This window comes from Mugil cephalus, chromosome 11, assembly GCF_022458985.1.
Source record: "Mugil cephalus isolate CIBA_MC_2020 chromosome 11, CIBA_Mcephalus_1.1, whole genome shotgun sequence".
NCBI classification, from domain to species: Eukaryota; Metazoa; Chordata; class Actinopteri; order Mugiliformes; family Mugilidae; genus Mugil; species Mugil cephalus.
Window position 1 is genome coordinate 22045848 of NC_061780.1, and position 26737 is coordinate 22072584.

Sequence of the window (26737 nt, forward strand, 5' to 3'; positions counted from 1 at the left end):
GCTGGGCAGCTTTTCAAAGAGTGTCTCACTCGGTGTCTCAAGTGTACATTACCCTCCGGAGTGAAGTTGCCACAGTGGCAGGCTGTAGGTTCTCGGACCAAGGTCTGACTATTGAGCTGAAGGAGCACCACTCTGCGCTGATTTTGTCTTAATATTTCATACTTTAATACATTTTCAGCATTCAGTGCTGATCCCGTATGAAATTCACACTTAAATTCTATATAACACATTATACATGGATTTGGTTTGGTTGGTTGCTGGTTTGAACCCTTGTCCATTTGCTCCTTCAGTCACTCAGCCTGCTCTGCAAAGGTAGGACAAATTCTGCAGACAACATGACGTCATTAAATTGCAGTAGCTAAGTGTGAGGAGTTGTGGTAGCTGGCTATTGACGCATGTTTGTTTGATTCCTGCGCTTCAACTGCATCACTTTTTTTATGAAAGTCTACACCAGAATAGTAACTGAGCCAGCTGGTTCAAATAGTAAACAAAACAGCCGTCCTGTATTTTGGTGGTTTCTGAACAGCTCTTGAGCTGGAAACCATTAGCTGCATCTGGCAAAGCTGTCACATTACTGCATTTTGCCTCCAAGTGCCTTGCCCTACCTAAAGCATGCACATTACTAGTTAGACCCCTAATTAAAACTGCCACTCAACCTAGCGCCCATTTCCCTAGGGCTATAGGCTAACGCCCAAGCTCTATGTGGCCAAACCTGATTCAGCAGGAGTTGGAGAACTTTAGTGCCGCTGAGCGACTTTAACTAGTACACAAGCTGAGGCTAGTACAGCGTAGCTAATGGTACTCAGGTTCTTACTTGATCATTACATCACAGAGAACTAAAGTATTTGAACAATAATAACTGAGAAAACCGAGAAGTTTGTTCCTGCACAGAGGGCTTTCAGAACAAAACTAATTTGTTACAACAGCCTTTGTTTGGGAGTTTTTGCAGCTTGTTCTCAACACATCAACCAGGCAGAACTTTTTTTTCTCGTGTGGTGTCCGACAACCATTATGTGATTGGTCAGAAAGTGGGGAGCATAGGGTGTGTGGTTGCATGCTGAATGAACCAGAGGGACCAGGTCGTCAAAGTGACTGGTCGACATCCAAAGATAATAAAAATGCCTCTCATCGTCCCTCTCCCACATCTCCTACAATTCCCCAGAGTTTGGTACTTCTCGTGAAGTATAAATGACTTGGCCAGAACATGGCTTTATGTTAGCTGCAGCTATAGCAGTAGACCAGCTACAAAGAATATTGTTTTATTTTTTATTTTTTAGTTAAGCTACCTACATGTGGACACCGGTCAGTTTGAACTGAGCCACATTCTGTCAGTTTTGGGTCAAAGTGTTACAAAGCATGTTTGTATTTTTATAGCTGGTTTAATTTGCAAAGGTGCCAAGATCAGAATCAGAATCAAAATATCTTTATTGGCCAAATGTACAATGTACAAGGAATTTTACCTGACGTAAACAGCAAAGATTGAACCACTACACAGCCAACTGCCGTGGCTGTCGGGCAAGTACAAGGAGGTTCTGAGTTTTTGTTTATTACTTCTAATTGCAACACATACAGTGTCATTACCTATCTAATTTACACACTTTAAACTGTCTGATTCCCACTCCTTAAACCAACTTTCTTTTCAAACAGCAGGATGAATAATATCTTCATTTTGTGTATGCATGCGCGTATGTCTGAGCACTTAGTAGTAAATCTTGCTCAGATTGCTTCGGGCAAAACCGCAGAGGTAATGAATCAAACATTTTGAACACACACGGTTTTTTATCTTTCCAGATTCAAAAGTTCAGCAGTAAAACGGGTTGCAAAAACGACTGCCAGACAGTCAGACACTTCTACTCGGATTCCATGTGGATGTACGTGTGTGTAAGCTTTAAGGGTTTTAGGATTGCTTGGAGGTTTTTAGGGTTCTATGATTATTTCCTTGCTGTCTCGCTGCCATGATTAGGGGTGTGTATTTGAGGCAGGAACACCGCCAATCAGACGGTGCCAAGATAAACCGGTAATAGGATTCATGTTGCCTTTTCCAATCAGGATGCCAGAGCATTGCTCCAAGAGGTTTGACACATCATTCAGACTAATAGAGAGATCCCCACCTCGGGCCTCCGATTCCCGCTCACGTCATCTGCGTGTGTGCGTTTGCGCATGTGTGTGTGCGTACAGTTGTAAATTCAATGAATCGCGAACGCTGCCATCTCTGACTCAGACTTTTAATGCTCTAACCAACGGTTAATTACTTGGATTCTTCAAAGCGGTTTGTTCAGTCACAAGTCGGATATTACAGAGGAACTCCTTTCTTCGGAAAACGACAGAACCAGACATGATTTCATGTTTGAAACAGGTGATGGCCAGATAGATGGCAGCCATTATAAACACAGCGGAGACCGAAGCACGCATCCAGCAGGCCCACACTGTGCCAGTTCATCCACACGGCCAGCATCTGAATCAGCATACGTGCTGACTTGACCATTTCCATTCAGAGTGGGATATTTTGTTAACACGGAAAAATGTTGTATTAATCAGTCAGATAATTGAATGTTTGTCGTAGCAAATGTGGTTCTTCGGATTATAACCAAGTTCTTTCCCGTACTTGGGCCACATGTGGCGAAACACTGTGATAAGATAACTCCAACGAGGAAGAGGAGGTGGGGGATGAGGTAATGTTTAGCCAGTGATAGCTTAAAGGTGACGTCTCTAAATCAGAGCTAGATGCTGCAATAGTAGATCCATGTTTTCCTGTAAAGTTGATTATAATACTCAGATTTACATGCAGGGAATTAAGAGCCGCAACAGTTCGTATAAAGTACGTTGACTGATTTCTCAAAACAAGTGTCGTCCACATTAAAGTTTATTTGTTTTATTTTATTGGTTAAGTAATTTTGCAGCTCAATTCAACTGCAGAACACTTGGATCTCGCCGTTTCTGGAAGTATTAGGGCCAAATTTTCATGTATGAGCCCTTCTGATCTTAATTATGACTCTGTTATTTCTGTTATTTCCGATGACCGTTGTTATGTTACAGCCTTATATTAGAGTTCTTTGATGGGATAACGGATGTCCACACACAAGCCATAAAAGAAAATCAACTGAATTTAATGCAGCTTCAATGTTATGCTGATATAATCAGATCCAGTCCAATCCAGTAGAGTTTGAACCCTCGTAATGTATATAAATAACCTGCCTTCATCCAGCCGGGTATCATATTATGGTGGAGCGTGGAGGAATCCAGCCACAGGCAGGCTGGTAACACGGACTAAAAGTGAGTATCACGCTCACTATTTACTTGTTATGGTAACAGCACTGCTTTTACAAGCACACTACTTCATAAACATGGCTCATATCCCTCCAGCTCCCTGCTCCTTCCATCCAACATCTCTCCTCTCTGGTTGGTTTGCACCTCTCCGTCGACTTCCTCAAAACATCCAGACGTTCTCTGTCCCGGCCAACGGTACTCTTGTCCCTCGCCTCCTTCTTATGCATCTAAAAGAGCTGGCCTGTTTGAGTCATTTCGTCTATAAGGCGGTCTGCTCTGTGACTGAACGACTGATGTGCTCACTGATGACATGCCAAGATTCCACACTGAAGGAGGAACTGTAAAAAAAATATGAATAAAAGGCACATCCTGGTACAGAGCACATCTTCTCCTCTTCCTCTTTGCAGGCTGCACCAAGAACTCATTCTACTCAATTTTTCCCCTTTTTTCCCAGCGCTTATCTCCTCTTCCCCTTCTTTATCGTCAAAATAGAAACCCTCAGTCGGCGTCAAAAAATCCCCACGCCACAAGGAAAACGGCCGATATGCCAAAATAACTTGTGAAATGACTCAGGCGACATCTGTGCCGCAACCCTGACTGCGCGAGTAAAGGAATCTATGTCAGAAATGAATTAGCTCTCCATCAATCTCACAATATAGAAAGCCTCCTAGCGCGTACAACTGAGATTCACAAGAGCACAGCTGCAAATACACCGCTAAAACAAATAGCATGTTACAATGACAAGGCAGCGGCATCAATGCCTGAAATGAGTTCCCGAGCGCCAGAAACACATGTGTAACTGATTCTGACTGAAAGGCGGTGATCGTCTGCTCTCAATCATTTTTACACGATCTTAATTTGAAACAACTGCTGTGTCAGAGCGGTCCAGGTCTCTCAGAGTGCGAGGGATAACCACTGATCACTTTTTGTGCCCTTGCCACATGAACGGGGAAAGTACGGCATGTCTAAAACCAGGATCCTAAAATTTCGGTTTGACTTTGTCCACATCTGAACTGTCTGAGCGTAGACTCGAACGCACCGAAAGATTACAGCTACGGCGAGGCCACAGTTTTCTAAACTGATTTAAAAGCACGTTGTATTGTACCCATGGAGAACATCTCGAAAGGGCTTTTTATTTTCCCTGCCATCTGAGATAGTTTTACTCTCAAATCAAACCTGTAACTTGAAACATGCCGGCTTTGTAAATATGCTTTTGTCTGAGGAGGATGTTTCCCAAGTTGTCTGGCAAAAACACAGTTTTAAGAAGCTCCAGCGTGTGTCTCCGTGGTTGAGCGTTTTTCTTGGCCTTTGGAGCAACTTATATTGAGACGTGACACATGGTGGTTAAAAGATGAATTGTGTTATTTTTTCTCCTTGCTTCCATTGATGCCTTGTCAGTCAAGGGTAGCGCAACAAGCTGCAGCTTTTCTGACAGAACGGGTTACACATCACTGCACACATGAATCAACATCAGGACTGGTGTTTGTTATTTCTGTCATCCTGACTAGTCTAGTGTACTTTGCACTATTGTTATAGGCTTTCTTTTTTTTGTACACCAATAACACTGTATGATAACATACACCAATGAGGCATAACATTATGACCACCTTCCTAATACTGTCTTTCTGAGGGTGTCCTGGGGTGACTGGTAACACGATGTTGTTAGTGGGGTGGGGGTCTTTGGGTCCTATGGGTTGAGGGGAGGGGCCTTTGAGGATAAGGCTTCTTCCAGTGCACCAACAGATACCAGTGACCAGTTTGGGATACACAGGATTTGGAGGCAGGCCAGGTCAGCACCTTGTGTCGTTCTATATGTTCTTATAGAGTTTTTTTGTATGTGTGTGCCATTGTGTGTCATTTCAAGGAGTGTCATTGCTATGAGGTGGGTGTCTGGTCTGGTGTAGGTAGGTGCTACATGTCTAAGTAACATCCCCATGGACGCCAGGTCCAAAGGTTTCCCAACAGAACGTTGTCATAAAATGGTCAATGTTGCACCATTTAGAGGCGGGATAAACACTTTTATCTTTTTATTTATAAAGCCCTCACTGGTCATTTACCACCATATGTATCATCCATGCAGGACTGGAACACAGGATTTCGCTCCGCCCGCTTAAATGTGTGTCCTAAACTTTAGTCCCAAGTGACCTCAGTGTGCACTTGCTTCACTTTTTTTTTCAATCTTTGTTTGGTTTTGTATTTTTATGTTGTTGTACCTCGACATCACCGCAAATGAGGGAACCTCAATGATTTTAGAGACTTAAATAAAGAATAATAATAATAATAATAATATATATATATAACCTGTAAGTGGTCTTAATGTGGTGACTGATCAGCGTAAGAGCCTCTTTACCTGCCAAAACCTCGAAAAAATATTCAGAAGACAACTGTAAACATTAACAGGCAGCAGTGTTAGCATGTTAGCATCTGGTTGAAGAGGGCACAGAGAACGAATAAAAACTGTAAAGTTGCTAAAACCAAAACAATGAGCTCAAAGAGGCTAAACGTCTTAATGAATCCTCATGAGCTGTATAATCCACAGTACTTTCATCATTTCACTCAATGTTATAAAAATAATGATCAGCTTAATTTTCTTAGCCGTCTGTGATGGATTATCAAGTTATTGCCTCATCTGTAAACTTGACACAGCTGTGTCTCCCACACTGAGCAGCTTTGAAGAACAGTAACAATGATTTATTATTATTATTGTTATTATTATTATTCCGTCTCATCAGATGGACTCTTGATACACCTCCCCATTTCACCAAGTCTCATTAGCATATGACTGGCATCTCGCTCAGCTGTCAGTCAGCACCAACAAACTCTGCCTGTGTTCGCTGCTGTGGGATCATAATGTTCGCTCCCTCACCGTGACATTTTCAACACATGTTTGATTGTACAAACACATTCGCTGTCACACATGAGAATCCACAAGTGTGACTCTCAGGCAATAAACGGCGCGCACAACAACACCATTGCGAGCATGTCACAAGAATGTAATGCAGGGGAGGAACAATGTGAGGCATTTGCAGAGGAATAAGCCATGGCAGTGGTCCAACAAACAAACAAGGACTTCCTGCTGCATGTATCCTCAATGGGAGGAAGGAACCACAGCCCTTACCCTCAGGGGTCCCAGTGTGTGTGTGTGTGTGTTTCTCAGTGTGAGATTAGACTGACGGACACAAGATAGAATAAGATTCAGAAAAATACTGAACGTATGTTTTGACAGAGCCTCTGGACTTGTTAAGCTCATCGTGAAGAGCAATGCTGGGCAGTGAATGATTGCACAGAGGAATAGAGAAACATTCACTGGACACAGGAAAGTCAGAACACCAGCTCTTTTACTAAACGGAGAAAAAATGTTACGTAAGTGCTGGTTATGGCCATGCAGATAAATAATAGCTAATATACTGCCCACATGTTAGTAGTTTGTGGACGAGGCCTTTGCCAAAGAGGTTATGCTCCGTTTGCAACACAAACTGGCCGAAGTTTAGCTGTACACAGACTCTGAGATTCATTGCTGTAACAACACCATGTTTAATGTGTCACATTTAAAGCCAAGGTATGCAGTTATAGCCATTATAGCTTAGCTATAAACGTATAGTTTACTCACAAACAGCTAGCGATTTTACACCAATCAGCCACAACATTAAAACCACTTGACAGGTTGAGTAAATAACATTGACCATCCACAGGCGCCCCTGCCCTCAACCCACAGGACCCCCACTAACATCATCCCGTTGCCAGACACCACAGGACGCCCTCAGAAGGCCCATGTCCATTCTCTGATGAGTCGCAACCGTTTTGGGGGCACAAGAGAGACCTACAGAATATTAGGACATAATGTTACGCCGGATCGAGGTATGTAAGAGCTACAGGTGCAGGTGCGACAGGGTGAAACTACAGTGCCAGAACAAAGGAGACAGCGTGTCCCTTGCAAATTTTTGTCCTACAGCCAAAGAAAATCCAAAAGTCTCCACACGACTAAGTACTGCTATGTGGAGTCTTGCCTTGAAAGAGTCTTGAAAACTGCTCTGACTACAATCATGGGCAGAAGAGGACACTAATCACCTTTAACGACATTGTCACATCAAACAATGATTAATGAATTAGCCGACCCGTAGCAGCAGCCTGTTATTCACCCCAGAGGTGCTCTGTACATAGTCGGCCTGTTCCCCATGTGCAGAAGATGTTTCAGATCTGAGTTAAACACAGACAGGAAACCATACGCCTGAGCTCACCACTGTGGCTGGCCTGCGCACACATACAGACATACACACAAACACACGTTCAGAGAGGCTGAGGCAGACAAGCAGTTTTTCTTCTCAGCGCTGTGAGAGCTGAACCCAGCTGTGGGTCTATGACCACACTGAGGATTCCCCGACTGTTGTTTACGTGCAACACAAACATCGCGTTTCCACTTCCTGCTCGCACTGACGCTGCATTCTCGAGTTACTCCACGGGACAGCAGCGAAGATAAAGAGACCCCACGCCCACCCCAAAAGAAACCCTGCAACACTGTGAACTTTACAAGAAGCATTACACGCCGAAATGCACGCAGAGTTTCCTTGTCAGTGGTTGGAGGGAAAGTCATAGGAGGGGGAGGAGGAGGAGGGGGTGGGGAGATGACAGTGAAAATGAATGATGATTTATTGGTAAATGAAAGTAGCCACGACAGGGACACATAAAATAGCGAGTCAATGCAGACAGAAGCACTTGGTTGCTCATTTACAACTAAAATATGACGAAGGAATTCAAATTCTTGTTGTTCTGATTATCCGTCCATTTCATAGTCGGCCGACCAGACACGCATTAACGGCTGAGTAAACAGTGTCAGCATTTTCTGCTCTTCGTTTGTCTCGCTCGAATGCATTTGTTTGTAGAAGCATGATTTGTCTGTTCTCCCTGGATGAGAACAGACAAATCATCAACAAATGCCATGAAAGGTTCACCATTCACACTGAGATCTTTAGGTATTTGGTATTAGTCTAGCCTAAGAAGTATACAAAATAAGCGTCATCTTTGAACTGGATGTAGGTTTTGAAAAATATAAAGGTGGACGTAGGACGATTTAAGTCACCGAATTATAAAAACTCTTTATTTTAATGCAAAAGCAGAATTGGAAACGACTAAATCCCAACGTCCTCAAACGAGTACTTGTGAATTTGTTAAATTTGCTTGTCATATCAAACTAGAAAAGTGAATAAACAAACAAGTCTATTGAGCCTTTGCTACCGGTACATGGCAGAGAAAGGTGTCTCCTTATGAGGACAACTGGTCTAAATGAAGCAGAATACGACGCAACAAACCTAAAACTTAATGTCCCCATATGAGGACACCGGGTCTCAGGAGGTTAAAGTATCAATAACTAATTTCTTTGGTTATCAATATGTCATCAGATAATTCAACATGCAGCCGCCATGGAGTAAAAATCCAACTGATGAATGCAATTCCAATTAGCGCTCACATTTCAGCTCTATTTGGTCTCCACCCTCTCCTGAGAAAAATACTTGACTCTAAAGTTGCTTAAATCTTGAATATATTTACCTCTTTTTGGTTTTTGTTAACCTTGTTTATCTGTTATTTGATGCTATGTACTCACCGGGGATGAACCGCAGTTGGTCGTTGCACTCCTCATCTGTACAGGAGCAGATGTGAGCCACGCCGCTGGTTATGTTCTTCTCCTTCATCATACAGGTGGAGCTGTTGTAGTCGTCCAGCATCACGCCGTACAGAGGCTGGAATCGGTCGTGGCAGAGAGTCTCAATGGAGAATCCTGTCTCATTCTTCCTCCTGACCGACAGACAAACAGAGGAGAGGTGTAAGAAAAACCAAACAGAAAAGAAAACATATTTACCGGGTAACTCATAGTAAAGTGACGGAGGCGGTCTTCTGCTCTGGGGTACGTACCAGATGGCCACACAGACCTCGTTGATGCTTTCGCAGGTGGATGTGATGCTGCAGTTGCTCATGCAGGTATTGTTGCCGTCACAGGACGAAGGCTCCAGATCACAAAACTTACAAAGATTGTGCATGCGGATGCGATAGGGGTTATCTGGTGATTATTAAGAAAAAACACAATAAAAATATCCATCAGCTTAGAATCACATTTCATGCATTCGTTTTTCCTGGGATATTTTCTTGTGGTAAGGTATAAAACATGGCAATGTGGTTCTTGGTTCACAGGATGATATCTCTGTAAGCACAGTTCTGATACACGTGATATTTGCTGTGAAGATTTATAATCCACAGAGGATGAAACATAGTGCTTTAGTCTCCCATGACCTAAGAAAATAAGGGAAAAAATCTCCATATTGCCAGGAAGCAACCCGGTCTAAGGAAACCCTTGCAATGGACACATGAACCCTACCCATTTGATGAATCCTTCTTATCCGTAAATGCTACCAGCAGGGTCACATTACCAAATACACTACTGGCAACTATAAACTAACAACTTCACAACATCCTGCATCCACTTCAATGTTTCCGGCATCACTAGTAGCTTGGAAGATGATCTGTTCTCTTTACAAGTACCGAATGAAGACTAAACAAGGCTTAGTGAGAAGGGTATCGACCATTTTAAAACAAAAAATAATAAAAAGAAATAATAATAAAATTGCTTCTGCATAAGTTGGTACATAACACGGACCAAGGCACATTCCCCTAGGATATGAGTCTCCTCCTTTGTGCACTGAAGCTGCGGCAGCTAACCTTAGCTTTCCTGCTGAAGGCTGTATTATACCAGGAACACTTAATGAGCTGTAAGCACAACACAGATATACTGTCATGCAATGGTGGATATGTTAGTAAATAATTAGACTTCCCACGAGCATGGAGGAAAAAAGTCCTTTGGAGTTGTGTTTATGGCCAACTGCAGAATGTAACTCCAATCCCCACTCACATTTCAGCTGTTTTGGTCTTCATTTCCTTAGAAAAATATCTGGCTCTGAAATTGCTTAAATCTTGAGTATATTTACCACCTAAGGCCTATTCGCATGGGATTACTTGTTACTTGATTATAGATTCTGATTTTCCCCCCTATGTCTGTTTCATGTGGCGCATTCACACAGGATAAACAAACTCTTTGTTTTACTCAAATGTGTGATAGGTAGTTGTGGCTCTGCTACTTCCCGCCTCACTCCACTGTGTGTCAGAGACAGTTTAAATTACTTTGCAAATTGTAATGGACGATAAAAATACATTTTTAATACTATTTGTCCTGGGTATGAAATTTCCAACGCCCTGTCAGTGTTTAAATCAGCTCCATCTTTACAGATGAACACATTAATGGTTGATTTAATGATTGAATCCGTCTAAACGGGCGAATAGTTCAGCGACATCTTGACTTTGCTCCCAAACATCTGTTCCAACTTTGAATTATAGCACATCCTTCATAGTCCTGAAGTGACAAGAGGCAGAAAAAAACACAAATCAAACAAAAGTCTTAAAAAGGAAAAACTCACCCCTAAATCACAGATGTCAATTCGCACTGGATTTGTTTTTTCAGAGGTACTCTGTGTTACTGTGAGAATTACAGTAGGTAGTTGGCGGCGTAATAGACGATTCGCATAGGATTAAGATCACAGACGACCTCCGTCATTATAACAAATTACCCCAGGTAAAAAGTAACCCCATGGGAATAGGGCTTTCCTCACCAGCTTTGTATATCTGTTTTTTTGCTTCTAGTCTTGACTATAGCAAGACAGATTTATCACAAGGATGTGAGGGGTGAGTCTGAACCGAAAAAGTGAAACAGCAGTCGGCAAAAAACAAACAAACAAAACAAAAACAATGAGCTGAAAGATTCTGAACTGCAGGAACGAGTCTCTGTGTGCGTTAATCAAAGCCTAATTAGTACTCACTGGGTGAGAACTGGAGTTGGTTGTTGCACTCCTTATCTGTACAGGAGCAGATGTGAGCGACGCCACTGGTCGTGTTCCTCTTCTTCATCACACAGGTGGGGCTGTTGTAGTCGTCCAGCGTCACGCCGTACAGAGGCTGGAATGGGTCGTGGCAGAGAGTCTCAATGGAGAATCCTGTCTCACTCTTCCTCCTAACAGAAAGACAAACAGAGCAGAGATGTCGCCATTAAAAAAAAACTACCTAACTAGTTACCAAGTTAATCATATTAAAGTAATGGAGGCAGTCTTCTGCTCTTCGGTACCCACCAGATGGCCACACAGACATCTCTCACGTTACTGCAGGTGACCGTGGTGGAGCAGTTGGCCTTGCAGGTCTCTGAGCCTTCACAGGACGAAGGCTCCACATTACAGACCTTACAAGTCTTCAAGAACTGGAAATTGGGATTACCTGGAGTAAGCACACAATAAAAATATCTATTATTTTGTTTTTCCTGGGATATTTCATTGTGATATGGTGCAAAACATGCAGGGCTTTTTAATTTAACACTAACTTAATATGTGTTATTATTATTACTATTTTTTAAGTCCTCTGTTTGCTGTTAGGACACGTTCTCCTAGCTTCATAAATTTACTGTGCTTTCCGAAAACAGCGACTTCAATAAAAATAGGCCGGCTAAGATGATCCCTCCCCGAAACTCGGAAATTCCATATTCCAACTTGAAAATTTCAGGCTAAGGCCTAAAATAAAAAATAAAATAAATTTTGTATATTGTCACCGTTTGCTGAACATTAAAATATGTGCAGCAGTTATCTTTTACTTTGGAAGCAACCATTCCTGAGTTTCACATCTCAGAGCTCATTTTTTTTCAAGTTGTCTTGAATGCAGCTGGATCTCAACCAAGTTTTCCATGACCCACCCCCACCCTACTTCTGATTGGCTAGTGATGTCAGTTTGGAGAGGGAAAGCTGCCTTACTCTCGGTCCATTGGTAGGTGAAGTCAGCTGACTGCTCAAACCTGACAATATCCCACATCATCATTGTTTTTCTCTCTAAATATGGATGTTTTTAATCGCAATCAAACGCCACACGCCGGAGAGCCTGCACAGTGCCAGAATACTTTAAGCCCTGAACATGTCAATGTGCTTTTTGTTTGACTGTGTGGTGTCTCGGTAAGCACAGTTCTGACACATGAGATATTTGTTTTGGAGATTTAAGGTCCCCAGAGGATAAAACATTGTGTTTTTGTGTGCCTTATGTTGGTTTTATGTACTCACGAAGGGGAAATTGGAGATTCTCGTTACACTCATCATCACTACAGGAGCAGATGTGAGCCGCGCCACTGGTTGTGTTCTTCTCCTTCATCACACAGGTGGGGCTGTTGTAGTCGTCCAGCGTCACGCCGTACAGAGGCTGGAGCGGGTCGTGGCAGATGGTCTCAATGGAGACGCCTGTCTCACTCTTCCTCCTAACAGACAGACAAACAGACCAGAGGTGTCGCCATTAAAAAAAAACAACCTAATTAACAAATAACTCATATTGGAGTCTCAATGGAGAACTCAATCTTCCTCTTGACCGACAGACAAACAAAGCAGTAATATTTAAACAGGGTATGCATTAAAACTGTATCCAGTTGCATAGTAAACCATGTTCATATACCTACCAGATGGCCACACAGACGTCACCGATGTTGCAGATGGATGTGATGGGGCAGTCGGGCTTGCAGGTTCCAGTGCCGTCACAAGTTGAAGGCTCCACATCACAGAACTTACAAAATCTGCCTTCTTGGATGAAGGGGTGAAACGTGGGCTGACCTGAAACATATACACACAAAAATAAACATGAGGTGGCATTTTTTCTTGCAGACATGCAACAGGCGATCTGGCCTTTGGTCCATGGGATGAAACCTGGACGCCATGCTATTAAATGAGCTGGTTAACTGTCAGTAGCAAGATAATAGTTACCTTAAACCGACATCATGCACCCCCTTCAATGTTTCTAGCTGTTTTCAGGCCCAACATATCAAACCTGAGCAACAGGAGTAGCAGGGAACATGATCTGTCCTGTCTCTCATCAGCTGACCTCTTTGCTAGTACGTAAAGGCTAAACATTAACATTAAATATCAAAAAGCACTACTTCTTCCCTCCTATTCCTCCTATTTTTTTTTCCAGAAGCTAAAAGCTAGTAGGAGAGTGCGGTTAAAGAACCAACATCTGCTGCTTTCAGTCATTATAAAGTAATGCCTGCATTTACTGTAGCAGTGACTGATTTCTTTGGCCATTTGGAACATTGGAATGAGCTGCAGGCACAACACATATGATAAGTTAGCAAATATCCTGGTCGTATGCACTCACTGGGGGAAAAATACAGTTCGCTGTTACACTCCTTCCCTGCACAGGAGCAGATGTGAGCCACACCACTGGTTGTGTTCTTCTCCTTCATCACACAGGTGGGGCTGTTGTAGTCATCCAACATCACGCCGTACAGAGGCTGGAGCGGGTCGTGGCAGATGGTCTCAATGGAGAAGCCTGTCTCATTCTTCCTCCTAACAGACAGACAAACAGAGCAGAGGTGTCGCCATTAAAAAAAACAAAACAAAAAAAAACTTCTTAGTTGACAAATAACTCATATTGGAGTGACGGAGGCGATGCTCTTGGGTACCCACCAGACGGCCACGCAGACATCGCTCATGTTATCGCAGAAGGATGTGATGAGGCAGTCGGGCCGGCAGGTCCTTGTGCCATCACAAGTCGAAGGCTCCACATCACAGAACATGCAAAAGTTGTTTTGTTGGATGATGTGGTCAAAAGGGTAGTTAGCTGAAAATTATACACACAAAAATAAACGTGAGGTTAAATTCAGGTTATGCCGTGTAGCCATACTCAAGGGTCAAGACACGTGTAGCGCAGTGTGGTCTGTCGGTACGTGTTTCTGAACCATGTGTTTAGTTTCCTCTTACAATTCATCACACAGGTGAACAGAGGAAAGTACGGTTCGTGGTAGTTTTCACAAAGACCCTGAAATACATACATAAGCACTTTGACGCAGGTGCTGTGAGCTCACATAAGTGTATATGAATCTGAGTAAACAGGAGCTTGTTTGGCAGAGGAAGAGAGGAGGCTAATAAATAGAAACCCAATCGGCTTTGACCCTCTGACACCAATAAACATGATATACCCTATGGAGAAAAGACGCACAGGTGAAGGATACAATGAATAAATATGCATCCGTTTCACAGCAATGTGGCAGATGAAGGTGCTGGATATAAATGAACATCTGACCACCAATAAGAGCCAAAATCAAATTCCAGGAATTAAAAAATACAAGTCTTCTAGTTGTTCCCTTTTATTTATTTACAAGTTTGGCTTAATACTTGTATGAACAGTTTATTTCGTGGGATAACAGGCTGTTGGCTTAGGTATCTGTACATATTTTCCCTGTGTAAACTAGAACACTTTTATTTGGAAATGCTAAATGCTTTTAGGTTTGTCATACTTTCCACCACTTCCAAACTTTCTCAAAGACCTTAAAAATCTCCACAGCGCTCAGGAGCTAGAAAGTCCCTATGGGTTAATCACTCTGAGTGATTCACTTCTAAATCTCATCATCATAATCCTTATAAACTGCGTCATCAGATTTAAACAAGCACGTACATGTCATACTGTACACAGTGTAAAAGACCTCAGCTGATGGAATTCGTTACGGTTGCGGCCATGTATTGTGATCTGAGGTAACCACCACCAGCGAAACAGCTCTGCCTCTGAGCCACATTCTAGATCAACCATTTCAAATGTGATAAATCAGGTCTGGGGCGACTACAGGCTCCAGAGAAGAAGGAAACAAGCACACACACAACGACAACACAGACAGCCATCACTGAATCAATGGCAGTCTGTGCCACAGCAATTCCTTAGATGAAAAGATTTTAGACACACAACCACTCAACTTCGCAGAACCTTGTCAACTTGACATGTGGCACTGGAAACTACTCAGACCCTGTGAAATGCGTCATCGTTTTGCCTTCGAATTTACTGCGAAGTCCTTTCCTAAAAGACGTAATAAATCCAGAACATTCATTCATTTTGTGCATGTGGGTAAGGATGTTCTTATCAATCCAGAAATATCGATACTTCCGATCTAAACCTGTCTTTTTTTTTTTTAGAATCGATCTTCACATCAAAATATCGACTCCTGGTCCACTTTCAGGAGAAGTATTAATACTTTTATGACACCTAATCTGTGATCATTTCTAAAAAAGTAAAAAGTGTGAGACCGAGCGCAGGGAAATGCTGCCAACACCTGAGACAGACCCCTGTGATGGAAGCCCTTAAATATCCAGGTATATAGTGGCATATCATGTCAGCAACATATCATGTTGTTTGTTAACAAAAACATATAAATGGGAAATGAAAGAGAATGTAGAATGAGACATTTGTGGTCAAAGTTCAAGTTCTATCGAGTTCCAATCTGAAGACCACTTTTGTCTGGTCCAAAATTAATTATATATGAGTCAGAGCGACTGTTCTTATTTTCCTTTTTGTTTGAGAGAGATTTTTTAAATGTGATTTGCTCAGATTTTCAGTTGACTGAATTTGGACACATACTGTGATTAAAGAGAAGTCTCATATTTAGCAGTTTGTTTCATTCTTATAAAAATACATTTTTGGTATTTGGTATTACTTGGTATCGGACCGAAAGGAATCCCTAGCTGTGGGGGGTTATCCCAGCTGTCATTGGGCAAGAGGCGGGGTGCACCCTGGACAGGTCACCAGTCTACTGCAGGGCCAACACAGAGACAGATAATCATTCAAACTCCAATTAAGCTAAGGAGCCCTTGGAGGTGGGAGGAAGCCAGAGTAACCGTACATAAACCACACAGACACAGGGAGAATGTACAAAAAACACAGAAAGGCCAAAGTCAGTCCAACCCAGAACCTATCAAAGTCAAATCCATGTGACAAATGATTCACAAGGTTTCCAAAGTACATGACCCCTGACGTGGATAATTTTAAACATGGACACGGACTTAGACGTGCGCTACGACTCGATGTGACCTCGTCATATGGTGAATGTGCTTTCCATTTTTTTACCGGGTTGTAGCTGAAATCTGCGTTTCGCATAAATCATACATACCGACTTTTTCTTTTTCTTCATTTCTGCCACAAAACAAAGGGAAAAATCAACTTTCAGATGTGGTTACACTGATTGGAAGGTAGTGCTTGCGGTACAGTGAGTCGCGTGCTGCCTGGGCACATAATCAGTAAAATCTTATCCCTGTCATTCTCCTTTTCATGACTCCAGCCGCCTACGCTGCTCTGATCTCCGCCTGCTCTGTGACCTGTTCGGGCATGTCCCTGACTTCAAGCCAGCGGCTGGCTTAGGAGAGACTGTAAACAAAAAAAAAAGAAAAAAAAAACGTAGACCGCGTTAGCTTGCACGGTTTACAGAGATTAAATGTGTCGTCCTATGATTTATTTAGAAATTCAGAAAGGGAAGGAAGCTTCTCCGTGTGGCTTTGGTGTTCAAATAATTTAACCTGCTGGGTGGGAAAGGAGCTCTGTGCTGGCTGTGTTGTGGTGCAGAGGGGTTGTTTCAGAGTCTTGGAAACTTCTGCTGGGAGGTCTGGGTTTAATACCTCCGCCCTGGTTGAGCTTCACTGAGCAGGACCCTGAATTCCACGCAGCTCTGCGCCGTGTTTATCGATTATATTCCAATGAGCAGAAACGCTGGGCAGTGGTTCAAGTCCTGAAGGTGTGCACTGAAAATGTGCAAATGTGCCTATGTTTCATACATGCACAGTATTTTTAATTTAAGTGTCAATATTAAAACATCTATGAGACATAAATAGCAGCACATAGTTTGAAAGGCATCAAAAGTAATAAGAGGCTTGTCATTTACGCAGTAAACATAAGACGCTAAGATTATTCTCCAGAATGTGCAACAGAAAATACATCACTTCCTGTCCTCAGATGACTCAGCATGAGATGTAAACCCCCTGGTAGTCTTAAAACTACATAAATAAAAACAGATAAACTACATGCCACCTGCTCTGTCAAACGCAGGGGTGCTTCTTTTATGTTATGGCCGTTTTTAACATGAAAATTCAGTGGAACTGTTTTTTTGTGTTTTTTTTTTTTTTTTACCAAACTTTCAGAGCTGACTTCAGTTCATCATTCAGAAAGACAAATATAGACAGTCAAAGAAACTAAACACCTGAGCAGGGTGAAGAGGTTCAATATCCTCAACAGTCAACTTGATGCAGACCAGACTTAAGGTGAGCTGAAGGTCTGAAGGAGGTGGCGTTGGAGGTCTGGGTATGAGTATTAGCAATAAAGCTATAAAGTGTCTGTCTATGTCTGGGTGTCCAAGGTGTGACAAGTTTGTTTGACTTTATTTGGATCTTTCCACTTGCTTTTGGTTGATTAGACATAATAGCTCAATATTGAATGGAAAAAGATAATGATCATGTATATTTATAAATAGCACTAGGCCGAGTTTAATATAGAGCACATACAGTAGGTAGAGGGTCCCCACTTAATCTCTCCATCAGTTTTTGGGTCCGTGGCCTGAAAAACGTTGAAGACCTCTGCTCTAACCCATCAGCTGCACCACATGAATGAAGCAGCTGATGCTAATCATCAAACACAAAGTCGACATCAGCTCTCTGCCAGAACTAATGCCAAACACTAGTGTAAATTTTACACACTTTACCCCTTTTATCCCTCAATGGCTGTCCAGTTGCTAAAACATCTAAGGACTCGAGACATTCCTCTTCAGAGCGAGTGAAGAAAAAGCTCATCTGATAGCACAAATCGCCGCTTCGCCGTGACGAAAAGGGCGCCTCTCCCGCAAATGACAACAACAGCCCAGACACGTCTGAAATCACAGAGACAACTGCAGTCTATGCTATCGCATAATCAACTGAAACGCCCGTGCATCTGTAGAGCCGCATGGTGAAACCCAACGAGATCAGAAGAGGTCTTCACACATGGATTCTCATCGCCTGCCCTATATGTCGGGGGCCAGTTCCCTTATAGGGCCCTTGGCCGTTCTGTATGTGTGTGTTTACATGGGAGGTGTGTGCGTGTGTGACACCTGATCGTAGTCTGCACAGGTCGAGTTATTCATTTAACAGGAAGCACAGTTAATATCCTTTCAAGACACATTCCGTCACACAGAGGCTAGTTTGAGGCAGGACAGGGAGAGTGAAACAGCAGAGAGCTAACACCCACACAAAACCTCAGAGACAAATAAAAACTGGCGATTTAGTGCCACAGAGACTATATGGATCTGAATGAGTAACAAGTTTAAAGTTACGCTCTGTGCAGCCACACAGCTCAATAAGTCTTTATGGTGGTGATCATTTTTTATTGTACTTTTGTGCAATACTGATTACACATTAGCAGTTATTAACTGTAAGCTTTTACAGAACTGTTTATTTACTCTTTATAACCCTTTATTTTGGTCTGGCACACGTGCCCCTGCTGTCCTATAAACATTTACTACAAACATTCTTTGCAACAGAATGAATAAAAAAGGATAAATGCGTCTGTCAATCCTTTTGTCTGAGCTTGAGTCAGAATCTTTATAGGCTGCCGCTAAAGCTAAAACAAAGATTTCCAAGTCGGGATAACGAATAACCTTTTGCGAATTCCAAAAGGGTGCATGGTAAGATCATTTAAGAAAACTGACTGCAAATGCCCCAGATATGTTTAAAAAGGTATTCCATCGACTTATAGTTCAAATCCGGCTATAATAAGTGATGTATTTCAGGAATAGTTAAAATTCAATGCAATGCAATGCTAGCTTACTGTCTAACGCCAGCTAAAAGTAACTGATTGACTGATCAACTAACTGGCTCTTGTTAAAAATACTGTTTTGAGGATACAGCTAACTATTTAATGCTCTGAGCTACAAAGCTATGTGTTTATTGTTAAAGTGCTGCATTGAATTGCTAGCTAACTATGTAACACTTTGAGCTTGTTGTTTAACTTGTCAAAGCACTGTGCAAAATGGCTGGCTAGCTATTTGACACTCTAAGCTAACTGTTCAGAGCTACTTGGCTATGCTACTTGGCTATGCTTGGCTGATAGCAACGTAAAACTAGAAGTTGTTTAGCTATTTGTTCAACGCTATCCAATAGGTGTCAACCATGGAAACAATATTAAAGTTTAACTATGCCAAATGTTCAGCTGTGATGAAAATAACACTTCCTAATATTGACAACTGACAAGATGTGACTTATGTGTTAAGTGTTTAAAGAATGGTGAGAATTTCCTGCTGCTGCCGGTGTCAATACAAAGCTAGAGTGACATGTCCTAAACTGTACTTAATACACAGACATGGAGATGAACCATTCCACACACACAGCATTTAGACTACCCATGTATCAAGGTTTTCAGCTAATAGCAAATATCCTGTGTCACCAAGAAGTACCACTTTGTGTTGCTTTGATGGTTTTTACTCTGAACCCATTCTCAGTCGCTCTACGTCTCTTCAAAGACTAAACCATGGTTTTTACATACTTAGTTGCTATTTATGAAAAAAGTAACAGCACTTTGCTGTGATCACACAACAGACTTTGCAGCCTTACACCCTACATGTTTCAGACTGTGCATTTACGTCTGTGGTGTGATACGGTCATTGTTCCAGCTGCTAGAACACTTCTAAAGAGACCTCTCTTGTTACTGCAGCAGTTTTTCCTGAAGCAAGTCCAATTCGTTGGAATTACAATATGAAAACACAAGTGACCCCAGCGCGTCACAGGAAAGTGGAGGAGGAAAGTGTGGATTGTCATTAACTGTGCTCTTGATGGCTCCTGAAGGGGCCGTAATTGAAATGTGCAATTTCTCCTGTTAGTGTAGGAGGGAAATCATGCTACTGTGACCAGCTTCCATCTGGCAGTCAGACCAATGAATAATGTTGATAAATACCTACTTAACTCTGCAAGAAAAAGTGCAGACAAGTGTGTAGATGAAGAATCGATTGGTGTTATAGAAGAATTGCAGGGAACTTAGTTTCCTTATAGCACATGTGCAAAAATAAGTCTGAATTAGATGTGCTTAAATGCATTCAGAAACTCAATGCCATAAACTGGTCACAGTCTGATTGGTTGCTCCATCTTTCAAGACCTTGAAGGGTCTTGTACAATCCAGGTTCTGGCGGGCTGCATCTGATTTAGTGGTACGTGAAGTACCAGCAGTATATTAGGTAGGTGCGGTCAGAACGTTTTGGCTCATTGTCGTACATTTCTATGCACATTTCAACAAAACTTTAAAAACAGGATTTCTCTTTAAGCCATTCATCTGTTTTGTTTGGAACCTGCTGGAACACGCTACAAAAAAAAAATCACCAATAATTATGTGTAACTCCAGACATCACGTTTCCCTCCAAAATAAACTTACATTATAGGCTGCGCCTTAATATTAAGCTCTGTTAGAATTATTTAGTGAATCCATTAATGTTACAATGCACAAAATTTGTTGAAATTCACTCTGATGACATTTAGAATTTTGGGAAATCTGCCCGAGAATAAAAGATAAGAAATGTCATCTGTATGTTAAATATGAAGCTGAGGATGTTAGCTTAGTTTAGCATAGCGGTTGAGGGAAATAGACTAGAACAAATTCCACCAACTGGTTACTATTATTCATTACTATATGTCACACATAGTTCATTAATTATGCATAGCATGTCAAAAAAAAGAGGTTACGGTTAGGGTCCAAATCCCTCGCACATTACATCCTTAGAAAGATCCAAGAGTGGAGTGAAGTGAGGGAAATTTTAAATGTTTTAAACAACTTAGCTTGAGGTTAGCAGATGTTGTTAACTTTGAATACAGCCAGGATAACTGTATCACCCAGTTTTTAGTCTTATCTCTAGCTAGCATATTTTCCAAATTGTCATGTGATTTCTGCTTTTAACCACAGATTGTTCCTCTTTCTTGACTATCACAGCCAATTAAAACCATAAAAGCCCATTCCACAACATCACGTCACATCCAGTGTTTCCTAGCATAATATCAAATTGCAAATACCAAACAAAAGCCTATTTTTCTATATCTTCACGGAGCACCTTGTCCCAATAGTGTCCCAAATAAGTCCCCTGTGCTTCTCCTTCCCTCTCCTTCTTTTTCCATACCAGTGAGGATGTGAGCTCAGAGTCAATGGGAGGACAGACAGGAAACCTGAGTGCAGTTTATCACCCGTGCACAGGAAAGACTGCTCCGATCTGCTCAGATGTGACTGGAAAGAGTGAAAAATCTGCACAGTGGGCAAATATGCTATAGATTTATGTCACTTAAAGGCCTGCAGCGAACCTGCCATAAATCAAACACGACTATGAGCAACAGAGTCCTCCAGGAACATTTCAGGATTTTCTGCATTTGGTTTACGGTAAGAGAAATAAAAATCTGATGGGAGTTGTGAGTTTGTGTTTTTTTTTTTTTTTTTTTTATGAAGAAGACTTGGAAATCAGGTTTTAAGGTGTTTTGGCAGGTTGAATTTTAAACCGTGCTTTCAGGTGTCTACATGTACTAAAGTCTGCTGGTTTATTGAGCACACATTCCACTGTTAAGCTACGGTTCCTCCCGATTTAAGCCTGTAAAATCTCCGAAATCGAAATTTATCATTCTTCACTTTCCTGGAGCAGTGCAGCGCCACAAACAAAAACGTGAAAACATCTGAGTCGGAAATAGGAGCCCTTCTTCTTTCTGGTCAAGTCATACGGCTGAAACGAGCAGAGACAACTGGCAAGAGTCTGCTCAGGGGCTACATAACTGCCTCAGCAGGCGGCTTGGCTCTCCCCCTCTGCTCCTGAAAGTTATCCTCCCACTTCTTTTAATCCATCTCTCACTTTAACTTGGCCCTAATCTTCTCATTCCTCCCTGTCTTTATCTCCCCCCCTTTAACTCCCTCTCAGGTTCCCCTCCGCCGCCATCCCACCTTCTCTTTGACCCGGAGGGTGCAGCAGAGCGCATCCAGTGGGAAGTCGACTAATATGGCAAAAAAAAAGAAAGTCAAAGACAGTCATTTCAGAGGGGGAGAAGTGGATGACCCTTCCTCTTCAGCCCAATAAACTCAGCAGGCAGCAACTCCCCGGAGGCACAAACTGCTTAAACTGAATGTATCTCCCAAAATACAGTTGTACACAAGTCTCAAAAGAGAGTTGCTCAGAGTCTGTCCCCCTTTTCCAAGAGCCCTTTTAACCTTGTCCCATGACTGACAGCTTCAAAGTAGCTGTCTTGGCTGAGCACAATGATTGGGAAATGCACAAGCTCGCGGTAGTCTCTGTCCTGACATGATGAAGACTCCCTGGAAAGGAAGGAAGACGGAACCTGGCTGTGACAACAAACACCCCCACACCCAGAGTGGATGGCTACCAACACCAACTGATGCAAAAGATTAAAAAACAACACGAGTCCGGCCTCCCCGTTTGAATAACCACAAATGTCAAGCTGCTCCAGAAACCGGGAGAGTGGTAAGGAGCTTCCTGCAACCTGAGGTGCTGTCGAGAAGTCAGCGAGTGTGTGTGTGCTGGTTTGTACTTGGTGAGGAGCATGGGGGCATGTGGGTGGAAGTTTGTATGTGTTCTTGTGCATGTGTGTACGGCTATTTGCGACACATAATGCAGCAGGACCCCACAGTCCTTCTGGTATGTGGGATTTCCAGATTGAAAATAGGCCCAGCCGTGGGAGGAGCGCAGGAACAAACGGCGGAGAGGAGCAAGGAAGGGAGGGAGACGTATAACGAGAGGGGGGGGGCCACGCGAGACATTTTCATTAACGGAGTCTTCTTATCTCCTCCTTCTCAGCTCGGTGCTCAGTCGAAGCACCTGTCAGAAAGGCACGGGGGAAGTTTTTTGTGGTTAACTGAAACGGGAGCTGTCACTGTGTGACAGATGGAAAGCGGCTGGTGAATTCACGCTGTTAACACGTGGAAGGGAAGCACTGCAAAAAAAAAAAAAAAACTTACACTAACAAATCAGAAACCACTGCCATCAGGTAGGAAGTGAGGCGCAGGCTCGGATTGTGTGAACCGACTTCCCATCTGATGTCACGGTGCAGCCACAGAAACATTAAGAAAAACAATGTTCGTTCGTGTGGTGCACGATGACACTCGAACTAATAACCATAACACAAGCCAATCAGTGTGATTTACCTCTGCCTTTAAGGGGGAAATCTTCAGTTTAGCCTTCTGTTTGATCAAGATTGCAGACTCCAAAATCAGGAAAAACACGACTAAAATCTTCTTGTCTGTTAGTGCCTATCCACCTATTAGATACTTCTCACATGGCAACTCAATCACGCCTTTCACTACAGCAACTGTCTGCTCAGCGCATTCCTCTTTAAAGTTTAAAGTGTCCCTGTTTGTAGCAGAGATACACCAATCTTCATGTATAAAACTGGCAGAAGGACCCTTAGATGCTCCTCAATGCAAGAGACTTTATATTCAGAGGGTAACTTCAGATACAAGATACAGAAGGTGATGAAGATGTGTGAAACTAAAGAGTAAGGAACACACAGTGTCCCACTTTGTCAGAAACCTTGCTTATTAAAAGTAGCTTTCCATCCAGCTGCGAACACAGCTGCTGACTTCTAGGTGATGATGCTGTAAAATCTGGCATCACGCAAACGGTATTTTGCGTTTGCATCCGATTTCCAGGAAGAGAACAAACTTTGCAACGGCCTCTGTGTACAAACACTCGCGTGCAGTAGTAACCACAGTGGGGAGCATAGCTGAGCGGTGCATCAGCCCCGCTGCGTGAGTCACCTGTTGAGCCTCGCTCTTCTCGGCTCTCCGTGGAGCCACGCTTAACGCCGTATTCCAACTACGCGAACCAAAGTTTAGTGTAAACGCGCCTCGGCTGGTGTTAGTTCGGAGGGCAGTTAGGAGCTCGGCGAACAGGCGGGGGAGTTCGTCAAAGTTTAGGATGTTCGTTCACTCACCGGCGACTCTGGTCTCCAGCAGCGCGGAAAAGAAAAAGACACATAGCGCTCTCCAAGTCCAAGTAACAGAAAACCGGTATGTTCCCATGTTTCTGCTTCTCCGGCCCGAAGGTTCTCATTCACCCCAAAGAGGACGTTAAAGATTAAAAAAAAAAAAAAAAAATAGAGGATGGGAACTAGTTTGGTGTGCGCTCCACTCCGCTCAGCAGCTGGAGAGTCACTGCTGAACCATCCATGCACACACCGACTAAACTCACACGCACTCGGCTCTGACAGGAAACCGGAGGAGGGAGGGAGGGAGGTGCTCTCTCTCTCTCTCTCTCTCTCTCTCTCTCTCTCTCTCCCTCCACCCAAATACTGGAAATGGGAACAGTAAACAGCTTTTTACGCATTTATGCAAACAGAGACGTGAAAAGTTGCCAGCCAACTTTCTGGAGCATCACAGTGCCTCCACTGACTTCTAGCGTAGACTTACAGCTTTAAACCCAGAGAGACACACTGAGGCCACTGTTATGTTGCAAAAGTGTGTGAATGTACACATGTTCACTGCCTACCCAAACATAATGAAGCTAAATAGCGTAAACTAATATAAAACATAGGGAATTCCACATTTGCGTTTATACAGTGGGAAAACTTGAGTGGATAAATTAACCTCTTGAGGCCCAGTGTCCTCATATGGGGACATTACATTTAGATGTGTTGTCATCATAAGGAGGCAGTTTTGTCTGCCATATACTGGTAGAGAAGGGTCCACTTTATTTATGTTTATTAACTTTTCTAGTTTGATATGAAATGCAAATTTAAAAAATTCAGAAGTACTCATTTAAGGCCATTGGAATTTCGTTGGTTCCAGTTTTGCTTTTGCATTAAAATAAAGAGTTTTATATTTTGGTTCACTTAAATTGCAATGTTTGTTTTTTTCAACACCTACATCCAGTTCAAAGATGATGCTTATTTTTTTATACTTCTTAGGTTATATTAATCCCAAATACCTACAAAATCATAATCTTATTTTAAATAAATTAAGATGCATTCCAAAGTAATGCTTGGGCCTCCAGAGGTTAAAAGAAACAACCCAAATCAATTGTAATGCATGACATTACAACCGAATTTACACTTTTGATACTTGATTGATACTATCGACTGGCACTGCACTGTTCCTTTTAGAAGCTTTTGGACTCTTGGAAGTGCGCAGCACAAAGTGACTGAACAGGTATGCACACCTGCTCACACAGAATAGGCAGTCTGCACACGTTTCTATTTGTTAAGTTTGTTCCTGCACTCTCCTGTATCGACTAACAGCTTATGAGCGACACGCTACTACGTCAGGTGATATCGCTTTGAGGAGCAGTCAATCTACATAGGTTTGCACGAGGCAGGTGGAAGAAGTAACACTTAGTTGAGTAGATGTGCCAACAAGGAAATGTTGATGTTGATGGAAAGAAAGGAGTGTTTAGGCTCACATTCCATTCACAGATGAATGGTATTGATCCCTAAAAATAGAAACTGCATTTTAACACACTCCTTACCTGATCAAGTATTAACATGATTCACATGAGTATTTAATGTGACGCTGTTTCCTGTTCATATTTTGTAAAGTTCTTCCTTGGTGTTTCTTGTCTTGTGGTCTTTCCCCACTTTCATTGTTGAATTGCTTCCTCCTACCCCTGCTTGTCTTGCCGTTCTGTTTCACGTGTTCCCGTCTTGGTTTTTGGTCTCTGCCAGCCTCTTTTGGGTTAGTATGTTCTGCTTTTGTTGAGTTTTTATTTGATTCATTTTGTTGCATTGCATGCAATGCGTTTCCGTCCAACTTCGCCAGAAACAGGACGAGTAAACCTCTGAATCATAGGTCTTCAACAGAGAGTCCACAGGGATACTGCAGATACTGCAAAATCTTGGCTGACTGATTAAACATTTTTATATATATATATTTTTTTTAAATACACATTAACATGAATCCTACATATGTTAGTGAAGGGATAAACGGAGGCAGAAGACGTTATCAGTCAGCACTTCAGCCCTGCTCTAAATTATACTTAAGCAAATTACTTGAACCAGCGTACAGTTTCCATACCTGTCAATCTCAACATTGCATCATGAGCAGTCAAGGAACCTGAGTTATCAACCAAATATCCATGCAAACTTGTGGAACAGCTCTGTGTCTACAATCATGTACAGTGCGTGCAGCATCCTGCCTTAATCCCACATATTGTTTCCACTGAGGTTAATTTGTCATTTAAGCACGTGAACTGTTTGACTGATGAAATTCTAGAAAAACTAAGTTCACATGTGGGGATACTGGGCGTGCCTGTGTGTGCGTTTGTGGGTGTGACCGACGAGCTCGCTGACTGACGAGTGGCAGCGCTGGCAGTGATCTCCGCTGCATTCTCGTGGCAGCACAGAAACCGAGCCCGGTGGTGAAGCTGAGCCTGTCGGTCTGCATATGTGACACAGCAGGTCTGAACATGCTGCTCTCTACCAACACTGGAACGGAGCCACACTCTCCCCAGAGTCTCACAGCCCCCTGTCGACTCCCCCCCCCCCCCTCCCTCTCCCCCCCTCCTTTACGCATCCTCCAGAGTCAAGCTCCTTCAGTTACAGGTCAAGACCCAGTGGGCCGGAGTCCTGGAATACAGCCTGGGACTACAAAGAGACTGAGTTTGGCT

General features: G+C 42.6%; 1 protein-coding gene across 2 annotated transcripts in view; it reads right to left on the reverse strand.

The window, feature by feature from the left end:
• Positions 1–24328, reverse strand: part of LOC125016388 (TGF-beta receptor type-2-like) — a 40065-nt gene extending 15737 nt beyond the window's left edge. Inside the window, exons 1-9 of one of the 2 annotated variants that reach the window (XM_047598866.1) lie at positions 24072–24328; positions 13791–13944; positions 13480–13670; positions 12788–12938; positions 12402–12592; positions 11433–11574; positions 11127–11317; positions 9175–9319; positions 8867–9057 (exon numbers count right to left, since the gene is read on the reverse strand). In XM_047598866.1, the coding sequence (XP_047454822.1) occupies positions 8867–9057; positions 9175–9319; positions 11127–11317; positions 11433–11574; positions 12402–12592; positions 12788–12938; positions 13480–13670; positions 13791–13944; positions 24072–24159 (1444 nt within the window). In that variant the 5' untranslated portion in view covers positions 24160–24328. The remainder of the gene's footprint in view (positions 1–8866; positions 9058–9174; positions 9320–11126; positions 11318–11432; positions 11575–12401; positions 12593–12787; positions 12939–13479; positions 13671–13790; positions 13945–24071) is intronic. The other variant, XM_047598867.1, reaches the window with a different exon arrangement.
• Between the last annotated feature and the right edge of the window lie 2409 nt (positions 24329–26737).